Source organism: Vanrija pseudolonga, chromosome 3, assembly GCF_020906515.1.
Source record: "Vanrija pseudolonga chromosome 3, complete sequence".
NCBI lineage: Eukaryota > Fungi > Basidiomycota > Tremellomycetes > Trichosporonales > Trichosporonaceae > Vanrija > Vanrija pseudolonga.
Genome location: NC_085851.1, coordinates 828,995 through 851,249, shown reverse-complemented (window position 1 = coordinate 851,249; position 22,255 = coordinate 828,995). Strand labels below are relative to the sequence as shown.

General features: G+C 65.5%; 9 protein-coding genes across 9 annotated transcripts; 4 read left to right on the top strand and 5 right to left on the bottom strand.

Moving 5' to 3' along the window:
- Positions 1-498: 498 nt before the first annotated feature.
- On the top strand, positions 499-1,596 carry LOC62_03G003878 (uncharacterized protein; the record flags this gene model as incomplete). Its single annotated transcript, XM_062770409.1, has 1 exon — positions 499-1,596. One exon carries the CDS (start codon positions 499-501, stop codon positions 1,594-1,596), a length of 1,098 nt encoding a protein of 365 aa, XP_062626393.1.
- A 64-nt stretch (positions 1,597-1,660) lies between these two features.
- On the bottom strand, positions 1,661-2,854 carry LOC62_03G003877 (uncharacterized protein; the record flags this gene model as incomplete). The annotated part of the gene is made up of 1 exon (XM_062770408.1): positions 1,661-2,854. The coding sequence occupies one exon, from the start codon at positions 2,852-2,854 to the stop codon at positions 1,661-1,663; it is 1,194 nt and encodes a 397-aa protein (XP_062626392.1).
- Positions 2,855-4,465: 1,611 nt separating this feature from the next.
- On the top strand, positions 4,466-5,086 carry LOC62_03G003876 (uncharacterized protein; the record flags this gene model as incomplete). The annotated part of the gene is made up of 1 exon (XM_062770407.1): positions 4,466-5,086. One exon carries the CDS (start codon positions 4,466-4,468, stop codon positions 5,084-5,086), a length of 621 nt encoding a protein of 206 aa, XP_062626391.1.
- A 154-nt stretch (positions 5,087-5,240) lies between these two features.
- Positions 5,241-7,745, bottom strand: LOC62_03G003875 (uncharacterized protein; the record flags this gene model as incomplete). The annotated part of the gene is made up of 1 exon (XM_062770406.1): positions 5,241-7,745. The coding sequence occupies one exon, from the start codon at positions 7,743-7,745 to the stop codon at positions 5,241-5,243; it is 2,505 nt and encodes an 834-aa protein (XP_062626390.1).
- Positions 7,746-8,100: 355 nt separating this feature from the next.
- TBC1D5 (TBC1 domain family member 5) lies at positions 8,101-10,817 on the bottom strand (the record flags this gene model as incomplete). The annotated part of the gene is made up of 7 exons (XM_062770405.1): positions 8,101-9,146; positions 9,194-9,555; positions 9,590-9,732; positions 9,772-9,908; positions 9,949-10,167; positions 10,208-10,733; positions 10,771-10,817. 7 exons carry the CDS (start codon positions 10,815-10,817, stop codon positions 8,133-8,135), a joined length of 2,448 nt encoding a protein of 815 aa, XP_062626389.1. The 3' UTR covers positions 8,101-8,132.
- Positions 10,818-11,914: 1,097 nt separating this feature from the next.
- Positions 11,915-13,347, top strand: EAPA (Endothiapepsin; the record flags this gene model as incomplete). Its single annotated transcript, XM_062770404.1, has 3 exons — positions 11,915-12,330; positions 12,368-12,830; positions 12,878-13,347. The coding sequence occupies exons 1-3, from the start codon at positions 11,959-11,961 to the stop codon at positions 13,345-13,347; spliced, it is 1,305 nt and encodes a 434-aa protein (XP_062626388.1). The 5' UTR covers positions 11,915-11,958.
- Positions 13,348-16,234: 2,887 nt separating this feature from the next.
- LOC62_03G003872 (uncharacterized protein) lies at positions 16,235-17,715 on the top strand (the record flags this gene model as incomplete). Its single annotated transcript, XM_062770403.1, has 4 exons — positions 16,235-16,330; positions 16,382-16,462; positions 16,535-17,023; positions 17,071-17,715. The coding sequence occupies 4 exons, from the start codon at positions 16,235-16,237 to the stop codon at positions 17,713-17,715; spliced, it is 1,311 nt and encodes a 436-aa protein (XP_062626387.1).
- A 537-nt stretch (positions 17,716-18,252) lies between these two features.
- Positions 18,253-19,279, bottom strand: BUD32 (EKC/KEOPS complex subunit BUD32; the record flags this gene model as incomplete). The annotated part of the gene is made up of 4 exons (XM_062770402.1): positions 18,253-18,360; positions 18,398-18,520; positions 18,556-19,152; positions 19,202-19,279. 4 exons carry the CDS (start codon positions 19,277-19,279, stop codon positions 18,253-18,255), a joined length of 906 nt encoding a protein of 301 aa, XP_062626386.1.
- Positions 19,280-19,601: 322 nt separating this feature from the next.
- yakc_0 (Aldo-keto reductase yakc [NADP(+)]) lies at positions 19,602-20,696 on the bottom strand (the record flags this gene model as incomplete). The annotated part of the gene is made up of 3 exons (XM_062770401.1): positions 19,602-20,097; positions 20,142-20,385; positions 20,439-20,696. The coding sequence occupies 3 exons, from the start codon at positions 20,694-20,696 to the stop codon at positions 19,613-19,615; spliced, it is 987 nt and encodes a 328-aa protein (XP_062626385.1). The 3' UTR covers positions 19,602-19,612.
- Positions 20,697-22,255: the final 1,559 nt, after the last annotated feature.

Here is a 22,255-nt window from a genome sequence, read left to right as displayed (position 1 = left end):
CTGACGCGACGCCGGCGACGCCTCGTTGTTGTGCTTTCCCTCGTTCTGCCATTTTGTCGCCCGACTCGGCAGGCCGGCGGCGGCACGACACGGCACGCAGCACAGTCACGACAACAACATGAGCTGACTGGGGTGGGCGAACAGAGCAGCTGCGCCAAGCAAGCCTGCCTTCTTGCCTGAGCGAGCAGTTGCCGTGCCGGCTTCTAGCTTCAGAATCGCATGACGGCCCGAACGAGGTCCATCTCCGTCCTCTCCTCCGGATCTCCGGTCCCTCCCAGGCCCGCTACGACCGCATCGCGCACACGCCCACGCGCAGTGATCGACGCGACGCACACGCGCAACGCACACGCACAACCCGTTGCGTTCGCTTGTTGTCCACTTCGCACTGATCGCACACAGCACACCCGCCACCGCGACGGGGATGCGGCAGCACACTACTACTGACACGACTCTGACAATGGCACTTCACAGACCATTTACCCGCAGCAGCACCACCCCATGCCCACCGCCGCCGCCGCCGCCGCCGTAGTCCTCGACCCCGCGACCCACGCGCACACGTTCGACGCGATCGTATCGTCGCTACAGCACAACGACCTCCTGTCCCTGCGCGCCGTGTCGTCCAGCCTCCGGTGCGGCGTGGACGCCTTCCTCGCGCGACATGTCCGCCTGTCAACGACTCTCTCAACAGCCAGCGGCGCGCGGCTCCCGTTCCTCCAACCACTTGGGGACATGAGCGAGCCCGTTCCCCTTGCCGTCGTGTTGCGCGCGACCACGGCCCTAGCAGCAACCCGCGCCGTCACCTGCGCCGAGCAGCCGTTCGGCGGCGTGGCAGTCGCATACGTCCACCTGCTTGCCGTGCCGGCACTGCACGCCGTCCCGATCGTGCGGGCACGCGACTGCGCGTACCCGCCGCTCGTGGCGCGCACGCTCGCAGCCTTCACGGCGTTCAAGATGCCCGAGTATCCGCCCTCGCTGCCGGACAACGCGCTCTGGCGGCCCCGCATGCGCGCGCCCGTGCCCTTCGTGCACCGGGGCGTCGAGAAGCTCGTCCTCAACGTCAAGTATGCCGCGTTCTGGGAGCTCGGGGTGGCGTTTTCGAGCGTGGACAGCTTCAGCCACCCGCCGAGCCTGCGCCGCGTTGTCGTGCTGTTCCACCGGCGCGCGCGCGGCGCCGCGCCCCTCCAGATGCCGCCGCGCCGCCGGGGCGCCTTCTCGAGCGTGCACCAGCTCCCGGCGCTCGTGGCGACCTCGCCCGAGGGGTTTCCCGGCACGTCGAACCCCAGCCTGCTCGACAGCTTGGTCGCCGGTGCCCTGGGGGCCTTGCTGCGGGGCGTGCGGTACACGCTCGTCGATGTCGACAAGTGGTCCCCCGAGTGGCTGCACACGGCCTCGCTGGACGACTATGACGGCGGGGAGAAGCTCTCGCTGCAGGAACGACTGCTCGGCACGGTGGCGAGACGCGGTGCCGCGCTGGGTTGGAATCCTGCCCAGGTTCGCTCGGCCCAAGCGAGCCTCGAGTTTGTGAGCTCCGAGCAGTACCGTGCCGAGGTTGGCGCGAGCGTCTTTGCGTACGAGACGAGAGAGGAGGCTGCGTAGCGGGTGCCGAACTGTACACACATACATGTCTATGAACAATACAGTCTAAATGTCCCAGCCTCGCCTATGCGACCGTCTCGAGGCGAAAGGCCTCCTCGCCCACACGCGCGCGGTACGCGCCGAGGGGCACGAACTCGACGTTGGCGATAGCCGCGGCCATCATCTCGGGCGTCCATCCTCTGCTGCCGCCGTAGTTGTCGACCTGGTTACGAATGAGGCCCGCCACACGCTGGGGCATGCTGCTCTTCTTGGTGGCGCCAGACGAGCCCGCAGCTGACGCCTCGTGGACCCACGCCGCGTCCCACCCCTCGGCGCTGACGAGCGTGTAGCGCACGCTGAGGAGCTTGGGCACGAGGCCCTGCACGAGATGGTCGAGGAGGCGGAGCGGCGTGTCGACCGCGCTGTCGACCCGCTCGCCTCCCTCGCCGACGAGCACGACGACCTCGCCCACACTCGGGGGCAGCACGAGCGTGTCGACCCGCGCTGAGCCCCCGCCAGGGGGTACGCGGACGTTGAGCACCACTCGGCCGACGCCAGCCTTGATGGCCGGCACGCCGGCGCGCAGGCGGGGCGGCTTCTGGAAGCCGGGCTGGGCGTGCGCGAACACCACGAGCGTGGTCGGGATCGCGTTGTACACCGCTGCGCCGTGGCACCGGACAGTTTGCACACGGGGCAGCTCGGCGGCCAGCGCCATCCGGCCAGAGGGGTAGATGGCCAGGCCTTGCATGTGGCTGTCGAGCGTGGCCGTGTGCGCAATGGCGGCGAGGTATCGCGCGCGCCGGTCGTTGTCGTCGCCGTCGGCGCCGCGCCGCGCTCGGGCGACAGGCAGGCGGCGCAGCGCGCTCCCCTGCTGCGTCGGGAAGCAGCCGTCCTCGTCGTCCTCCTCCTCGACGGGGTGCACGACGACGTCCCACTCGTCCGACGGGCCCGCAGCTAGGATCTTGAGCAGCGTGCGCACCTGCTCCGCGCCTACCTTGATGCGCTTCGCTGGCCGCCCGGGGCGGGGCTTGAGCTCGAGCTCGTACAGCTTCTCCGCGAGAATCTTGGCCGGCCGCGGCGGGAGCGGCGCGGCGGGGCTCACGCCGTGCGTCGCGACGGCGTAGCACCCCTCCGGGGTGAAGGCGATGTGCTGTGCCAGGATGGCGTCGACGCGCGCGCACACGCTCGTGCAGGTGGGCCGGAGGGACAGCAGCGCGTCCCACCCGCTGTAGGACAGGACGGCGTCAAAGATGTGCGGGTAGGCGAGGGCGTCGAGCATCGCGAGCGAGCGGGCGGGCGGCGGTGGGGGGGGGAGTTGTGTCGTGTCGAGACGGGGAGCAACACTACACCGCGACGACGACGCCGCTTAAGTGCATTGTTGTCTCAGCGCTCGGGGCAGAAGAAGAAAAAAGTCGCACCCGCATCCAATGACACGCAGAGGCCCTTTGATGCAGATCGGGCGTGCGTGCAGCCATGCAGGCTACAGCACCGGGCTGATGGCGAGCTCTGGCGCGGGGCGGGGCGGGTGCGCACAGCGCAATTTGTTGACATTGGCGCCATCGGCAGTGTCGCCAGTGGGCGGCCAGGGGCTGTGAGCGGGGCGAGCGACATCGGGGGGACCATGCATGCTGCCCCAATGTTTCGCGACGGGTATTGCGCTGCTGGGTTCATTGTCTCGAGCTGGTCGCGGTGGCTAGCTCGTCGTCGTCGTCGTCACTCGCCCTCTCCCCGCCGCCATAAATCGCTCGGTAGCATGTCGCACTTCGCCGTTGTTTTGTTTGCCTGCGCGACTTTTCGATGAGCCTTTTCTGATTAGATTTGGTTTGTTTTGCCTGGCCCCTGGTCGTCGGAGCAGCGTTGCTCCGGGTGTCATCCTGTCCCTGGCGCGTCTCCGAGTCGGACAAATCCCTCAGCCACCGGCCACAGGCTACAGGTCGCACAAAGCCCAAAGCACTGTTCCCGCCAAGCTCGTCGCTGGTACGCTGGACTGCTTGACTGCTTCGCGAGTACGACAGGTGGCCCAACCCGAAGCATGCACCACGTGGGAGCACGTCCGAGCAGCCAACCGCAAGCTTGCGGAAGCAACATCACCAGCTTCCTCTCCCCATGGCGATAATGACAGAAGCGCTCACCTACCTACCTTCTTGACGACATCGTGCGCCGCTATGCTTCAACGCGGAGAAGGGGGAGAAGAACGGGAGATGGAGGGGTTGGAACGTACGTCTGCCGAGGAGCCGAAGCGAGCGAGCCAGCGCGCGAGCAGCGCGTCCCGTCACCGTGCGAACGACACCCTGCGTGCCGATGAGGGAGGCTTGGCTGACGAGCGGTGCGGGCTCGCTCGATCACGATGGCGCTGTCGCCGGCATGGCCGAATGTCCTGTCCGAGGGGCTTCACTTGTGCCTGTCGCGTCGTATCGATGCAAGGCCATCAAGTCGGCGAGAAGCGCGGCAGACCGTGGCGACGCCGCAGTGCCAAGAGCCTGAAACACTGTGACAGTTGCCGCTCGATGACGTCTGAGGTCTCCTCCACCTTGTCAATATCACGACTGCCCCTTCATTCCCTTCGCCCATCACGATGCCACTAGACCACACGGCCTACCCCCACCTCCTAACGCACATAACGACGCACAGCGACCTCGCGACCCTCCTATCCCTGCGCGCTACCAGCAAAGCATGGTGCGCGCGCATCGACACGTTGCTGGCGCGGCGGCTGGTGGTGTCAGCGAGCGGCGCAAGACACCCGCTCGGTCACCCCCTCTCCCTATCCGCCGAATCACGCCAACGCGCAGCCTTCCGCCATACCCACTCGGTTGCGATCACCACCGACGCCGCGCCGCGCCTGCCATTCCCTTCCCCCTTGGGCACACTCGCCCTCCTGCACCCAGAACAGATGTACGACGCGCCGCCCTACGCCGCGACGACGCTGGTCGTGTGTCCGCGCTTCGGCCTCCCATCGCACCTCGGCCCAGGCGTGCTCTTCGCTGCGAACGTGCACGTTCCCCACGTACCCCCGGGCACGCGGAAGCTCGTCCTCCGCGTGAGCTGTGACGACGCCCTGTCCCACCCAGGCGCATATGGCGCGTTCCACGGCGTCGATCTCGGGCCGTGGGTCGCGCGCGTGGTCATCGCGTTTGACGGCCGCTCGCGGGCCACGGAGCCAGAGTATCCCCGCGCGCGCACGCTGTGCATGGCGGCAAGCGTCGCTGCGCTCGTTATCTCGTCCCGCGCTCGCTTCACCTTGCTTGATGTAGGCACGTGGGACAGCGTGTGGATGTGGCCTTGGCCCCGGGACGTTGTGTTCGACGACGACGCGCCGGACCTTGCGGCGCTCTTCCGCGCTACGTTTGTCCAGACGGCCGAGAGGGAGTTTGCGCTTGACAATGGGGACATCGAGCGCGCTTGGAGCCGCGTCGAGTTTGCTTCGCGGGACGAGTACCGCCGCGAGATTGGGGAGGAGACTTGGGTTGACGAGTGGTGGGACCTCGGGCCGGTCGAGACTGGTCAGCTGTAACTCAATGTGCCGGTCAGTTGTAACTCGATGTGCGGTTGGTAGTTGCCATGATCATGTTGTGCCATTCTACTCAATTCATGGTATTAAAAACAATGGTATGCTGGTGACCTATAACTCTACAATGCTTTTTTACTGCTTGTTGCTTTGTGTGCCTCTACTCCTCGTCCGTCTGGGACGACCCGTGCTCCTCCTCATCGTCCGACTCGCCACGCTCGCGGCGCTCGCGCACCTCCTGCCAGCGCTGGTCGCGCTTGTGCTCGAGGGCCTCGAGAGCACCCTCGACCTTGCTGACCAGCTCCTTCCTGCGGCGGCGAACAAGCTTGTCGCCGTTGGACTGGATGCCGTCGGCGGCCAGCAGAAGCTGGAGCAGGTTGTGCGCCTGGGCGTGGTAGGCCGTGTTGTTGCGGTTGAACAGGAGCGGGGGCTGCGTCGCGTCGGGGGTCGATGCGGCGAACGCGAGGTGGGCCGGGAATGTGAAGTGCGACGTGAGCTGCGTGAGCTCCTCGTCGATGCTCAGAATCTTGGCCAGCGAAGCGTCGCGCTCGGGGTTGGGCTCGACAGCCTCGTCAGAGGGCAAGTCGCCAACGGGAATGGTCTGTGTTGCGGCCGCAAAGTGGACGTGCTCGGGGGCGGCAGGCGCAGCAGGTGCGGCCGGCGCGGCGGGAGCAGCAGGAGCAACAGGCGCGGCGGGAGCAGCAGCGGGAGCAGCCCTTGCCCTGCCCTTGTTCTTTTTGCGGTGCTGGCGACGAGGCTTGGGGGCCGAGCCGTCCTCGTCGGCCGACTCCTCGTGGAAGCCGCCCTCAATGTTGGCGAGGAGGTCGCGGAGGAACGGCGGGAGGTCGGCCGCGTTGTTAAGCACCGAGGTGAAGGGAGCGTAGTAGGGGTAGTTGTTCAGGTCGTCGTCGGCGTCCTTGTCATCAGTCGACGGGAAGTCGGCGACACCCTTGTCGGTGACGGGAGCGAGCTTGCCCTCGGCAGGCTGGACGACGTCATCGGTGGGAGGGTAGTCGACGACCGTCTTGTCCGTCACGGGGGCGAGCTTGCCCTCGGCGGGCTCAACAACGTCCGTGGTGGAGGGGTAGTCGACAGTCTTCTTGTCGGTGACGGGCGAGAGCTGCTCGGGAGCAGCGTCCTCGGGATGGTCATCGGGGACAAACTCGAGGCCGTAGCGACCGAGCAGCTCATTCAAGCCCTGCACGGCACCGCCAACAAGCTGGGGCGCAGCGCACGGCGCACACGTCTCGCCGGCAGCCGGCTCGACCTGGAGTCCGAGGAACTGGTTGATGAGGGCGTTCAGCTCGGCCGGGAGCGCAGGCTCGTCGGCGGTAGCAGTAGCCGGCTTGGCAGGCGAGAACGGCGTGGCGGTGGCGCTGAGGCTTGTGGCGGGGGCGGGGGAAGGGGCGGCGGCCTTCTTGACTTCGGGCGATGTCGGCTTCTCAACCGCCTTGGGGGCGGCGGCAGCGGGCTTCGGGGCCTCGACAGCCTTGGGGGCGGCGCCGGGAGCGAGCGCAGCGGCCTCGGACGCAATGTTGAAGCCGAAGAGCGAGCCAAGGAGCGAGTTGATGCCCTCGAGGCCGATATCGTCGTCGGCCTCGGCGTGCAGCCCGTGGCCGGGGTCGCGCGCCTTGATCGCGGCGGCGCGGGCAGCCTGCGCGGCGTCGACGGTCGTGTCGCGGTCCTTGCCGGGCGCGTGGAGACCATGGTCAAACTTCTGGGCCTGGAGCGCGGCGTCGTGGCCCGCGCGCGAGATGTCCTCGGTCGTCTTGGCGCTCTTCCCGGCGGCATGGAGCCCGTGGTCAAACTGCTGCGCCTGGCGGGCCGCAGCGTCCGCAACATGCTGCGCCTCGGCGGTCGTGAACGCGTCCTTGCCGGGCGCGTGCAGGCCGTGGTGGACCGTCCGCGCCTTCAACGCCGCGTTGTGCGCGGCGCGCACGTGCTCGAGCGTCGTCGCGCGGTCGCTGCCGGCGTGGTGCAGCCCGTGGTCGGCCTTCTGGGCCTTGACGGCGGCAGCGTGGGCCGCCTGCGCGGCCTCGAACTGCGCGCGGTGCTGCTCGACGGCGCGGGCGTACGCCTTTGCCGCGGCCTCCTGGCGGCGGCGCTCGGACGCGATCGCGGCGGCGATGGCCTCGCGGCGCTGCTGCTCGAGGGCACCAGCGAGCGCCTCCTCGCGGGCACGCTCGCGTTCCAGTGCCTCGCGGATGGCCTTCTCGCGGCGTGCCGAGGCGAGCGCGGCGGCATGCTGCTCCTGCGCGGCGCGGAGGGCGGCCTCACGCTGGCGCACGGCCAGCTCGCGCTGCTGCTTCTCGAGCGTGGCCGCGGCTTCAGCGGCCTCGCGGCGGCGCTGGACGGAGCGGAGGTAGGCGAGAGCGGTGGCTTCCTCGTTTTGCAGGTCGGCGATTGATGGGGATGCCGAGCGCTGGACGGCGGCGGCGTGCTGGGCGACGGCGGCGAGCTGCTGCTGGTGCTGTTGCTGTTGCTGTTGCTGTTGCTGCTGGGCCAGGTGCTGCTGCTGGTGGTGGTGCTGCTGCTGGACAAACTGCTGCTGCCTTGCGCGTTCGGCGCGGAGGCGCTGCAGATGTGCCTGCTGCTGAGCCTGCTGCTGCTGCTGGATGGCGGCGTCCTGGTCGAGGACGAAGAAGGGGTGACCGTAGTAGCTCATGGTTGGGAGTTGCTGTGGTCTGGGGTTGGAGGGTTGAGTCGGAGAAGGTTGATGGGAAAGTGATGTGGGAACCGTCGGAGGGGTCCTTTATACTGGCTGCAAGCGACCGACACGCTGAGCAACCGCTTACCAGCCTGCCTGGCTGGAGTGCCACTTGGTGGTGGCTGATTGACGACGACATCATCGACCACCCCCACCCCGCACACAGCGGAAGATCGGCGAAGGCTCTGGCGTCATCGATCACGTGACTCCCCAGCCAGGAACAATCTGGTGCATCCTCGCACCTTCCACAGCTAAACTTGGCAGTGCTGATAAAACGCAAAGACCGAGGTCTGCATGTCTAATGCATAGGGGTCACGGCCCTTGCTTCCCTAACACTAACCCTAGCTACCCCCCGCCTACACCGAGCGGGTCCACGCTGACACGGCCTCCACTGCCCGAGCTCGGCGCCGAGGCCGTGCCCGTCGGCCCTCCAGCGCCAGCCCCAGGGCGGAGAGACCTTCTACGCTCGTCTCGAGGAATCACGCCGACGCCAATACCTGCCAGCGGGTCCATGGGCGCCGACGTGTCGCTGACTACGCCGATGGACGAGACGCGCGGCTTGGGGAGGATGACAAGGGGTGGCGGGGGCGAGCGGGGCGAGCGTGGTGACTGAGGCCCGCCTGGTGGTGGTGGTGGCGCCGATGCTGGCGCCGATGATGCTGGCTGACGGGATATCGGCATCCGGGGGAGCGTTGGTGACGGTCTGTCATCTCGGTGAGATAGGAAGATTGCGGGGCGCGCGGTCGTGGGCACGGGCGACGCGAGCGTGGGGTTAGTTGCCGAGGGCCCTGAGGTCGAGACTGGTGCCGGCGGTGGTGCCCGAGCTGGCGCTTTGGGCGTGATCTGTACAGTGTTTCTAGGGGGTGAAGCCGCGCCCGAGCGCGTGGGAGTGACTGGCGTGTGCGGAGGCTCCATCATGGAGGGGGTGACTGGCGTCGCGCCGCGACTGCGCGAGCTGTCCAAGCCGTCGTTCCACGCCCAGGCCTGGACGAGGTCCTCGACGTCGTTGCCGGCAGCGTCGAGCAAGCCATCGCGGACTCTATCCAGACCGCGCCAGGCCTCGGCGGTCTCGGCCGGGGTGGATCCCGCGCCCTCGCGGATCACGTCGAGCCACTCGCCCATGGCTTTGCCCATTGTCACCATGGCGAGGCGGAGCTCGGCCATCTGGCGCTCGGCGTCGAGCAGTGATTTCGTCGACGCGAGGCTATCAACTGACGGTGTAGGCTGGAGAGCCGGTCTGGGCGGCAGCGCCGCTGTTGTAGACGGGATAGTCGAGATGGGCGACGACTCTCGGCTCGGCGCCTGTGGCGCAAAGCTGGGAAGGAAGGAGTAGGCTGTGGCTGAGTCTGGCAGGCTGCTCTGCGGTGTGTCAGGTCGTCTTCTCCAGCTGCATCCTCTTGACGCACTCTTAAGTCCGCAAACGCCTTGTCCAAGCCTGCCTTCTGTGCACGCTCAAACAAACCCGCTGCAAGGCCCTTGGGCTTGCCCGGTCGTAAGGATGAGGACCGCGACGGCGGGGTACCACTAACACGGTACGAGCTGGCCATGCCGTCGTCGTCGAAGCTGTTTCTTGACTCCGGTCCGCTGGCCTTGACACCGAGATGCTCCTGGTTCTGTAGCACCACCTCGACCCCACCAGCAGGGGAGATGTTGTTTCGTAGAAACTTGGCCTGGGTGAGAATGAGCGCCGGGTTGAATGGGTAAGTGGGCGATGGGGACGGGTAGTGGAGCAGGTGTGTGAGGATTGTCGGGTAATCGGCGTCCATGACTGGAGTCAGCAACGAAGCAACAGCGACACTCACGCTCATTCCGGATGAGCAGCAGCATGGCGACGCAGACAAAGTCGAGGATGCCCAGTCCCGGGTCCTCGGCGAACATGCCGTCCCAGAGGCGCAGCGCCTGCCCAAACGGCAGCTCGCGCGTGAGGATGAGCCGGATCCAACGACTTGCCGTTAGCCTAGCCTAGCCTAGCAAGCCGACTCACATGAGCCAGATCTGCGCCTCGATGCCCTCGGTGTCCAGCCGCTCCCAGAGCTGCGGGTCGATGCGGCGGATGAGCTGCGAGTGAATGTGGTTGCACCGCACGATGATGAGGGCTTGGGGGCCGTTGGGAAGGCGGGGCTGCGACGTCAGCGGAGAGCTGCATAGTAGTAGAGCTTACAGGCCCCTCCTCTACTCTCCACTCGTAGAAACTCTTCGCCGGCTTCATGAGCTCCTGGAAGAGATGGAACGCGTCGTGCTCCACGTACGCCCTGTCGAGCGTTGCCCCGAGCGCGGCGTACATCGCGTCCGGCATGCCCCCCTGTTCTGGGAGCGCGGCGCGCTCAATCGAGTCGCGGTCCGCGACAACCATACACACCGCGAGGAGCTCGTGCATGCCCTGGGCGTGTCAGCTCGTCCGGACTCGCACAGCTACACACCTGCCGGTACCCCACGTCAGGGTTCAGCACGCTGAAGAGGAACAGCATCGTCGTGAGGCTGCGCCGCACGCGCTCAGAGGCAAAGTACGGAATGTCGGGAAACGTGCGGTCGACGTCTTGGCGGATCGTGGCCCGGAGGTCGAGGTGCGCGAACCACGTCTTCCACGGGTTCGAGCTCTCGAGGCTCAGCGGGTCGGACCACGACTCTGCGCTGGTGCTCGTTCCCGTGCTAGTGCTCGCAGCGTACCCCTCGCCGCTGGAACAGTCGGCTGCCCACCGCCCGTCCGGCGCGACGAGGAAGCGCGCTCGCAGCTCGTCGTATCCGCGCCGCTGGGTCGCGAGCGCGGGCGGGAAGAGGTCGAGCGACGCCGGCGGCGGGAGCAGGCCGAGATAGAAGCGCCAGTACACGGACCGCAGGGGCACGCCGCCGTCGTCCCCCGCCGGGCCGAGCCCGCCTGCGACCGCCGCGGCCTTGAGGTTGGACAGCGAGAGGAGCGGGTCGGCGAACAGGATGTGCCATGCCGCCCTGGGATGTTAGTTGCGCGACAGAGAGGTGTACGCACGCTAGCTCGGGGGCTGGCGGGCGCGGGAACGTGCTCGCCTCGCCCATTGTCGTTGCTGTCGTTGTTGTTGTCGTCGATGATGCAAACAAGTAGTTGTCGGCGTCGCGCGGCATCTGGCTGCATCGCTTCCGAACCGCGCGAACGGGGCTAGGCACGTCATGTCGCGTGGGATGGGTCACGTGATGGGGTGTTGTGTGGCAGATTGGGTGTTCAGTCGCGTCGAGGGGGAAAGAAAGGTTGACATTGCTCTCTTCTTCTTTCAACAACGTGGCGATGCGCGTCCAGACGGCCAGCTGACACGCCGCGACGACTGACCCGATCTGAAGCTCCGCGCAAGTCGCACCCATCGCCATACACCCCGCCAACAACGTCATGCACAAGTTCGTGCACAAGGTTTGGTGCTGCACCATGTGCTGCTCACTCTCATTAGTGGGCCGTTCAGCGCACAGCGAGCCGTCGACCCACTTACACCCCTCACGACGGCCCACAGACCCCCTCCCAGGCGACCGGGTATCTGATCCGAAGGTGCATAGCGTCATCCGGGCCGAAGGCACGAGCTGCTGCTGCGCGGGCCGTGCGGGTGTCTGGCGTAATGCAATGCCATGCCATGCTGGTCGCTCGCCCGACCTCCGAGCGAGCGAGCACCGGCCGAAGGATACCGGTGGCCGAAAGGCATTCAGCCATACGCTCGCCCGATGCGCGCACGCGCTATCTGCTCCCGACGGCTGAGGCACGCACCCGCCAACGGAATGCGATTCCGGCAGGCAGGCGGCACTGGCCACCCAGTACATATCGACGCGTCTATGCGCCTCGCACGGGATCCGCAGGCGCCAGATCACGACGAGTCTCGACACCGCGTCACATGGTTTTTCGGTCGGCTGACCGTTACGCCTATCTCGTGCGTCGAGAATAGAACACGCACGTCGAGAATCCTCATTGTGGGGGGTTGATTGTTGGCGTGTTGTTGCTTGTGCGGGTCGCGTACCGCGTGGTTGCTGACGACTGGAGCTGCCCTCCTGCTCACTTTGTCTCCGATACCCCGGACAACGAGGCCCAGCTCGTCTAGATAAAGGCGAGCGTCGAGCCCTCCTCCCCCTCTCCTCATCCACAGCAAACCGCCTCACCGCCCCTCACTGCATCTCACAGGACAACACCTCCCAACCCAAACCCAGCACCAAGCAACCAACAATGGCCAAGTGGTCTGCCCTCTTCCTCCTCCTCGCGACCGTCGTCTCGGGCGCCGCCGTTCCCCAGCAGGAGTCGGTCGCCTTCAACACCCAAACCCAGCTCAAGGATGCCCACGGGCTCAAGAAGATCCCCGTGACCCGCAACCCCGAGTTCAAGGCCAACGGCACGCTTTCCATCCTCAGGGCGCGCGCAAAGTACGGCTTTGAGCCCACCTACCACAAGGGCCCGGTCAACGCGCAGGCTATTGGCCAGACGCCTGCCACTCCCGACGACTACCTGGGCGGCGATCTCGAGTACATCGTCCCCGTGCCCATCGGCACGCCGGCGCAGACGCTCAACCTCGACTTTGACACTGGCTCGAGCGACCTCTGGGTAGGCTACGACCTGCGACAAAGCTAACACGCGCCAGGTCTTCTCGTCCAAGCTCACGGCCGCGTCCAACGTCAACCACAACGTCTTCACCTCGAGCAAGTCGTCGACGTGGAAGACCCTGTCCGGATACTCGTGGAGCATCGAGTACGCCGACCTCTCCACGGCCTCGGGCACAGTCGGCACGGACAATGTCAACCTCGGCGGCCTGGTCGTCAAGTCGCAGGCGGTCGAGCTGGCCACTTCCGTCTCAACGGCGTTTGTCAAGTCGGCCAACGACGGCCTCGTCGGCCTCGGCTTCTACAAGGGCACATACGGCAACACCATCAGGCCCACCCGCCAGCCCAACGTCGTCGCCAACCTCATCTCGCAGGGCACGGTGCCTGCCAACGCGCAGCTCTTCACCGCGGCCCTGTACTCGGCGCGCGACCCCGAGTCGTCGTTCTACACCTTTGGCTATGTCGACCAGTCGCTCGTCGCCGCCTCGGGCCAGTCTCTGTCTTGTACGTGAAGCACCTGTTTCCTTATCCCTGCTCACGCCCCGCCCCAGGGACCGCCATCGACCCCACCCTCGGCTTCTGGACCTTCCCCTCGACCTCGGCGTACGTCGGCGGCACCCTCGTCTCGCTGTCCGGCAACACGGCCATCGCCGACACCGGCACCACCCTTGCGTACCTGTCCGACGACGTCGTGGACGCCTTCTACGCCCAGGTCCCCGGTGCCTCGTACAGCTCGCAGGACGGTGGTTACATCTTCCCCTTCGACTCGGCCAACCAGCTCCCCTCGCTCACTGTCGCCGTCGGCAACAAGCAGTTTGCCATCCAGCCCGAGGACCTCGTGTTTGGCTACAACCACGACAGTACGCAGTACTTTGGCGGCATTCAGTCGCGCGGCACCAACCCCTCCGACATCCTCGGCGACGTCTTCCTCAAGTCGGTCTACGTTGTCTTTGACCAGGGCAACACGCGCATTGGTGTCGTCCCCAAGATTGAGGCCACTCAGTACGCCCCCTCCAAGTAAGCGGGTTACCGCTGGTGGGAGGGCGCGGTGAATGGCCTCTGCGAGTTCACTCTGGTGTCCGTCTCGCCTTTCCATAGCCTCTATCTCCTATGCTACGAAGTTTACTGTTCCCAACCAATGCTTACTGCAAACTTGAACCTCTGACACCCAAGGCAAGTGTCCTGCCCCGCCTCAATGCACATCTCATCTCATCTCGGCCACCCCTTTGGCGGCCGCCAAACACTCTGCCCCCCGTCCCACACGACGCCCCGCAATAAGCAGTCGCGATGTCACGCAATCATAGGGCGTGGGGCGTAGCGTGGGGCGTACTAATCAACCTCATCGCATCCATCGCGCGCGCATCGCGTCGTGTCATTAGTCGCGAAAAGGAGATAACAGGGGCAGAGTGCCCGGTCCAGCCGGCTACATGCGTGATTGGGCAAAACTCGCGCGTTGCATGTCCGTTCCAAAGCCCAAAGGAGCCTCGAGGCAGCGGAATCTCCGCCGCATCGCACCCCCTCGACACGGAGCCTCGAAGCAACGGCGGCTCGGGACACATCGCACCCACCCACTCGAGATGGAGTGCCGCGAGTGCTGCCTGATCTCGACGTCGACCTTCGAGCATGACGCGCTGGCGCTCGAGACAATGGGGATGCAGGGCTATCTCGCATGGCATGCACATGGGGCGAGCTTCTGCCATGAGAACACCATGCGAAGTGCACGCGAAGCGCACGCGAGGGGGCGGCCACGCGAGAGCGAATCGAGCGAAGAGCAGCCGAGTGGGGTGAAGCTGTTGTTGGCGGGGCAGCTTGTGCGCCGGCTGGCTGGGTGGATGGCGGGCTTGACTAAAGGTGAATGCCTCGCTGCAGGGTGAGCGAGTGCCTTCTGCGCGCCGCCGCCTCGGGTGTCCTGATAATTTACTTTGCCCTGGGTACTGCCTGTGCGGGTGGGTGGGGGCGGGGGTGCAAGGTGGGCTGGACGGCTTCTGCAACGTGCAGCAACCAGTCGAGTTACTCGGTTCGAGTCGGCCAGACCGTCAGAGTGGGTCGTCTCGTCTTGTCTCGTCTGGGCGTCGCGGTCGCGATGCTTCATCTCACTCTGTGCACCGCCGCGCCCCATCTCGCCCAACACACGCATCAACCAAAGGCACCGAGTGGACCGAGAAACACACACATCGTAGCCCGCAGGGGAAGATGAGACGCGCTCGGGCCGCCTAGGCCCCGGCCCCGGCCACGGCCGGCCCACTCCACTCCACTCCCAGATCCCATTGTGTGTGCGCGCCGCCGTCCCCAAATAAAGTTTGGCGCTGGCGCGTGGGACGGAGGGCGCACGCGGCGCGGACCGTGCGCTGCTTGCGCGCGATGGGGGTGGGCAGCGGGGCGCGGCGGGGATCAGCCAGCGCGAGCTGGGGAAACAATGTTGCAGCAGCGACTCGAAGCCTGCATGCATGTATTCGTTGATTCTGGTATCTCTCTTCTCCTCTTCTGCTTGTTCCTGCACTTTCTCCTCGGCAGCACAAAAGAGGCCCACAACCTGCGCGCGCGCCGCCGGCGATCACTCTGCCACGCGTTTTGGGTGTGTTGCGCCCCCCGCGTTGAACCCTGAAGTGGCGCGCGCGACTGCCGCGTGTGGCGGTCTGTGCGTGGGTGGTACAACTGACACCTGGGAGGGCTCTCTCGACGCCGCGGAGAAAAGGCAGGCAGGTCATGTGGACTGCGTTTCGGGCTCAACCTGGTGCAATAGAAGCCTGGCCGAGCTGGGCGGAGAAGCAGAACACGCGCCGCCGCGCCGCGGGGTGACGGCCACTCTTCGCACTTCGACGTCTTCCCCTCGAAATTTCTTTGGCTGCAGCCGCTTCTTTGTTGTGGGCCGCGATCCGCGCCAGCCAGATGATTGCCGTCGCCGTCGTCGTCATCTCGTGCGCCCTCGCACACTGCGCCCCTCATTTGTCGCACACACCGACTGCCACCGTGCGCGCGCTCAGCAGCGACGACGATAAGGCAGCAGGCGACGACGGGGAAAAGCGCGATGTTCCCCCGGGCTCACGGCGCTGCTGCTGCAAGCGCGCAAGGAACGGAACTCCATCGCTGGCCGTGCAGTATGACGCTGTACAGAGAGGGGGTTGTCGCCTGGCACTTCAGCGTGTGACGCGCGTGTCCAAAGGGGGCCAGGCCAGCACGAGGATAAAACGCTTGAACAACCCGTTGTTCATCTCGCAAACATTTCGACCCAGCAGCGTCATCACTGCACACAAATCTCGCACTTTACACACACACAAACTTCTTCCACACACACACTCGACGCGCGACATCCACACACACACACACACAGCACAGCAACCCACTCTTGTCAAGCGAGATCTCATCGCGACTCATCTCACTTGGGCCTCGGCTCTCACCCCTCTGCTGCTGCTGCGGTACCCATCTCACCTCATCCCCCGCGCGCGCGCGGCACGCACGCCGTCGCCGTCCATCTCTTCTTGCCCGCCGTCTGCCCTCGCACTCGCACACAACCAAACCCCACCCACTCTCCGTCACCTTTGTCTCTCCCACTCTCGCCCCGGCGTCATCCCCAAGCGTGTGTATATGCCAGGGTCGTCGCTATCAAGCACGCTATTGACCTATCGCAGCTTGCCCTCCTTGATCACATCGCGCTCTTGGCGAGACCGTCGGAACAACTGCTGGCTATTCTCGACAGTCCCATCGTTCAACTGTCAGGGAGCACTGCAAGTCGTCTCACGCACCCCATCGCAAGAGCGAGCCGACCCGCCTGGGTCAGCACTATTAAACACGCCCACATCGAGCCACATCCCCTTCCTCTTCATCACATCTTCTCTTCACACTTCACACTACACCCACCCAACCTCACCCTTCCGACACACTTCAAACACCTTACCCCCTTATACACAATGACACGCACCCCCTCCCCCAATGGCAACAAGCGCCAGCGCAAGACCCCTCGTACTGTTCGCCGTGGTTTCTGTGCCAACTGTGGTTGCGATGAGGTGTGTGGTGCCCATCACTCTCACATCTTGCCACTGTGCTGACACCCTCAGACGCAAACCCAACTCTGGCGCTCGAACCCGGACGACCCCGAGAACCCCAACAACATGCTTTGCAATGCCTGTGGTCTTTGGGTGAGTAGTGGCTGCCACTTGGGTTTCATAGTTTGGCACAAAAAATAGGCCCCGCGCTGATCATCACAACAGGTCAAGGAGAAGGGCTACCAGCGCCCTGAGCAACACTGGAAGCACAAGACCCAGTGTCGCGACCCGAAGGGCCCGGTTCGTCACCGCACGCCGTCTGACGACGAGGACGACGCGCCCCCCGGTGCCGACGGAGCTGCCTCGTCCACGGGCGGCAAGAAGCAAGGCGGCGCGAGCAAGGCGGTCCACACTCAGAGCAAGGCCACAAACTCGGCGTCGGCGTCGGCGCCGGCCGGCACTGTGACCGCCGCGGCTGGTAAGACCCGCAAGGCTCCGGCCCGCGCCCGTGCCACCAAGTCTATGCCCAAGGCCAAGGCCAAGGCCACCGCCCCCACCCCGGCCACCGCCCCCGCCCCGGCCCCGGCGCCAACTGCGCGCCTCCCCACCCCCGAGCCGGAGGTGGAGAAGCTCGACGCCCCCGCGGTCGAGGACGATGGCGCCGCCGTCCTCGCTGCCGCGACCACCCTTCTGGCTTTTGACCGGCGCAATGCGGTGAGTGGCACTAAACTTTGCGATGGATGTATCACTGACCCCCACAGCCGGTCCTTACCTCGTCGCCATCCAAGAAGCGCTCGTACGTCGAGGACGACAATGAGCACGGCCAGCATCAGTACCGCCCGGAGGCCGAGGCCCGTCCGGCGGTCGAGATCCGTGAGGTTGACTTTTCGGCCTCCAAGCGCAGCTACAACCCGGCGTGGATGGGTGACCTCCGCCGTCGCACTTCGGGATCTTACGCTGCGGGCCCGAGGGCGCGTGTCTCGTGTCCCAACATTGCCCGCAACGAGCCCCACACCCCCCAGCATTCGACGTACAACACGCAGCACTACACCCACCGCGCCCCCCAGTATGCCACGCCGTACACCTCTCCCCAGGCGCCCGACAACGGTGTGTCGTCGTACCCGACGCCTCAGTCAGTCATGGAGACGCCAGACCTCCGTGCGCGTACCCTCGAGGAGACGCCCGTGATGAACGCCGCCGACTGGTTCTTCGGCGGTGGCGGTGCTCCCCACATCCGGTCGTCGCCCCCGCCGATGGCGCTGCCGGAGTCGGAGTACAGCCGCAACCGCTATGCCCCTCAGACGTACGCCCCGGAGTACCCTCGCCATCACGCGCTCGCGCCGTATCACCAGTCGGCGTACAATGGTGCGCGCGTTCCCAACTACTCTGACTACGAGCTCGTGTAGTGGAGGGCGCGCGGCGTCTAGGGCGCCTTCAAGGTTTGGCTTCGGCCAGGACAGTCTTGTTTCACAGATATCGCACTGAACGATCGATCAAGACCAAGAACACAAGCTATACCCGTCTGCTCCGCTCTGTCTGTTCCTCTGCACCCACCTCGATCCACTCTGCTCCATCCCCTGCCCACCCTGCACTCCCCATCCGCACGTTCCCACCCTGCACCACCCATCCACACGCTCATCCACACCCATCCAAACCCATCCCCACTCATCCACCGTTGTCCCAGTATACCTTGTGTTGTATGTGTCCAAGTAGCCCCGGGCCGTCGCAGCGATGCGGCGAGTCGCGCGCGCAGTGAGCGAGCTGCCGAGCGCAGCTCACTGCCCGCGCGCATGAAGATGTACCCAATGTGAAGCACGTGGCCGCGTTGTTGGCGAGCATGGCGAGTGGTATTTGACGCAGTGCCCCTTGTCCGTCTGACCCCACACCCCACTGACACTGAACCCGCCGTGGATAGTGTACATCGATGCTGCTGCTACCGCCTCCTAACCCGTCATGTCGCGCTTCCGTCCGCGCAAGCGCACCTCCTTGAGCTTTGTCTCGATCGGCTTCCACTTCTTCTCCCCCAGCCCAGCGCCGTACGCCTCCAGCACCTAGTCGTTAGCAGCGACCAGCACTGGCAGCACTCACGCCGGCATACAGCCCCTCGCTCGCGGGGTGCGTGGACGCGAACGCGCGCTCGAGGACGTACAGGTCGACGGCGTAGCTCTCGGGCATGCTCGCCGTCGACGCGAGGCCAAAGTCGATGAGCACCTGGGGTGTCAGCGCAGCCGAAGGCTCCCACTCACGACCTCGTACGGCGCCGCGGCGCCAGGCGTCATCCGCACCATCATGTTGGACGTGGTCAGGTCGCCGTGGATGATAGCCGTCGCGTGCAGCCGGGCCAGCGCCGCGCCAATCGCCGTCATGAGGTCTGGGACAGCGACGCCGGCAGCACGCAGCGCCTTGAGCCCGTCCGACTCGGCCGCCTCCTCCTCCTCCTCCTGCACCACCGCCTCGGCGCCGGCATCCCGCTCGACCTCGTCATTCGCGCCGACCTCCACTTCCCCCTCGGCGCCGCCGCCGAGGATCTCACGCACGCTCCACCCGTCGACGCGCTCCATGGCCACCACGCCGGCGGGCTCGTCGACCCACAGCACGCGCGGTGCAGACACGCCCGCGCGGGCACAGCGCGCGAGCGCGCGCGCCTCGAACTGCAGCCGCGTGCGGGTCAGGCTCGCGTCCAGAGAGGGGTGGCGGTACGTCTTGGGGAAGCGGTGCTTGAGGATCACCGCGGTGGGGGTCGGGGTGGGGGTCGGGGTGGGCTTTGAGGACGAGGCGGCGGGGTGCAACGGCGGGTAGTAGACTTCTGGTGGGGGCAGGAGCGAGGGCAGGGCGAAGACTTTCTGCGGGCGCGTGTCAGTGGGAAGAACGGGAAGAGGAGGGACGGCGTACCGCCTCAGCACCCTGCTTTAGCAGCTCGGCCTGCTCGATTAGCCCGAGCGACGGCGCAGCGTACTCGTATGTTGTCATTTCGTGGTGGTGGTGGTGAGTCAGGCAGGAGGAGCAAGAGCTTGGACGCCGAAATGTCTGAATCGAGGTGGGTGGTGACGCGGAGTCACGCCAATGTCCGTGCCTCCACTTTGAGCGCGGGACCTCCACTGGGTCCAGGATGGCGTCCACTGGTGGTGACTTTCCCGTCTCGACTGCATCTTGCAGACCTCTCGCAAAGAGCACAGCGAGGCCCAGTTGGTGCAGAGCACCGATAATGTCCAGAAACAGCGCTGGGACTACCACGACCCCGCAACAAACCCGGCTCAAGACGCTTTTCATCCTCGGTACAACCCTAAAAACCCTCCTTCCCGCCTACTTCCCCACCATGGCCATGTGAGCGTCGCTGTATCTATTACCGACCGGCTTGGCCGTGTCGATCAACACGCGCAGCTCCTTGAGCTCGGCCTCGTTCAGCTCGACGTTCCGCGCGCCAAAGTTCTCGTCGAGCCGTCCCTCCGTCTTGGTGCCCGGGATCGGAATAGCGCCCTGGGCCACGACCCACGCCAGCGCGAGCTGGCTCGGCGTGCAGCCCTTCTTGGACGCGAGCCTTGCAAACTCGTCCACGATCCGCAGGTTCTTGGCAAAGTTGTCCCCGTGGAACCTGGGGATCGTGCGCCGGATGTCGTCGGCGGGGAAGTCGTCGAGCGAGCGGTACTGCCCCGACAAAATCCCCTTCCCGAGCGGGCTGTACGCGATGATCGTGACGCCCAGCTCGCGCGCCGCGTCGATCAGCCCGTTGTCCTCGTGGTCGGTGTGCCACGGCGAGTACTCGATCTGGAGCGCGTCGATGTGCGCGACTGGAGTGTCAGCTGGGAGTGGGGGCGTGGACCAGCCGACTTACTCGCACACGCCTTGCGCAGCGTCGCGGCACTGCATTCGCTCAGGCCAATGTACTTGACCTTGCCGTCCGTCTTGAGCTTGTTCAGCGCCGGGATGCTGTCCTCGAGCGGCGTGGACGGGTCGATACGGTGGAGGTAGTACAGGTCGGGGTAGAACCCGAGACGCTGCTTCGAGCCCTCAATGTACTCGGCGATGTGGGCGGGCTTGTTTGTCACTGTGCCAAGCTTCTCAGACGAGCCGATGCACTGGAGGTCAGCACAAGAACATGGCTGGCACCACTGCCCGCTCGCCCACTCACGTCAAAGCCGCACTTGGACGCGACAAACACCTTGTCCCGCGCCTTGAGGTCGCGCAGCACCTCGCCAATGAGCGTCTCGTTGTGGCCCTTGCCGTACACGACGGCCGTGTCCCAGAAAGTACAGCCAATGTCGATCGCGTGCGCCAGTGTCTTCTTGGAAACGGTGTCGTCGGCAGGGCCGTAGCTCTGCGAGAAGCCCATCGCGCCGAAGCCCGGCACAGGGACGGTGATGTCTTGGAACTTGAGAGTCGCGGGCATGGTGTGGGTGTGGTGTGGGCGTGGATGTGGATGTGATGGGGGTGTTGTTGTTGTGGATACCTGCTCGTCGTTGTCTTATACCCTCTGGCGCGGGTGGAGGGCGGTGGAGGTGACAAGTGGACGCCGACACTCGGCTTCTTGCCAGCTGGTCTCTGGCTGGTCGATCTCGCGCTCGGCTTCTTACTTCGGATCCGGTGGATGCTCGCTCGATGTATTTATGTACGTCTGCGTGTGAGAAACGGCGCGCGTTCGAATGGAGAAAGAGGGGGCAGAGGGGGGGCATGTGAGATGGGGACGAGGGGGCAAAGACGACGGCAGCGATCCCGAAGCCGAAGCGAGTGACGTCAAGGGGCTTATGCGAGGTTTCTCCGGGCCGATTTCTGCGAAGATTCCCCGCCGAGCTGGGCGTGTAGAAGGGCTGGGATGCATGCACAAAGTGGAGGGGAGGCGAGGGGAGGGTAGATGCAGAAGAGAGGGGATGGAGGGGCCAATGGGGGAAGAGGGGGACGGTGGACTGATGTTGTGGAGGTGAGTGGACGAAGCCGAAGAATGGTGGAGGGCGATGGTTGCCTCCACCTTCATAACCAGCGTCGGTCGGACTGGCCACATCCACCTCTGCCCTGCTGTCAACGACAAACTCAAGAGCCAACGCGAGCTACGCTGTGGTACAAGAACGATGGCGGGTCAATGGTCTGTCCACCTCTTGGAGAGCAGGGAAGCGGTGGACAGCGAGCGAGAGGGAAGAGCGAGAAGAGGAAGAAAGGGAGAGAGGTCCTCAACCACAGCAGCCTCAGCCGTGCAGAACGCCCTCCAACCTACCACCATGTCCTCCATCTCTAGCCCCACCCCCTCCTCACATCTACTCGACCGCCCATCACCGATGGCCTCGAACGCCAGCGGCGCGTCAAGGTGCTCACTCTCTCGGCCGGCAGCCGGCCCGAGGCCTGGCCTTGCGGCGCTGAGCGGGAGCTCGACATCGCCTTCTGTGCAGGTACTAAACACCAAGAACGATATCTGAACAGGCCCATGTCAACAACGACCGGACCTCGACCCGAAGAGCCGGAGCGCGGTGTCGCCCAGGACGCGCGCGAACCCCCGGCCAGCAACGACCGCCGCCGTCCGATCCCCCACACCGCCCCGCCCGCACAACCATCCCGCGCATGCATCTACTTCCCTCCTAGATCCAGCGCAGCGATGGCCTCTGGGCAGCGTTTCGACGCGCAGAACACAAGACGCGGATCGGGAATGCCTCAGGTTGGTCGCGTGTCGTGTTTTGCGGGCCGCCGGACCGCCCGGTGAGTGCCCGCCGCCGCCCCCACCCGAGGCCCCGTGATCCATCCACCCCACCCCACCCTGTCAATGCCAACTAACCTCTCGCGCAGTCGCTCTCGCCGGTCTCTGCTCTCCGCTCTCGCCACTACGCGCGCCCACCACCACCCACGCGCGGGACGCAAACCTAGTCTCGTCACCCGTGTCCCCACGCACCGGCCCGGACGACCTCTGAACCTTGCTTGGTCGCACTGTGCCTCGACGACGATGCGGCGAGGCACCAAAGCTGA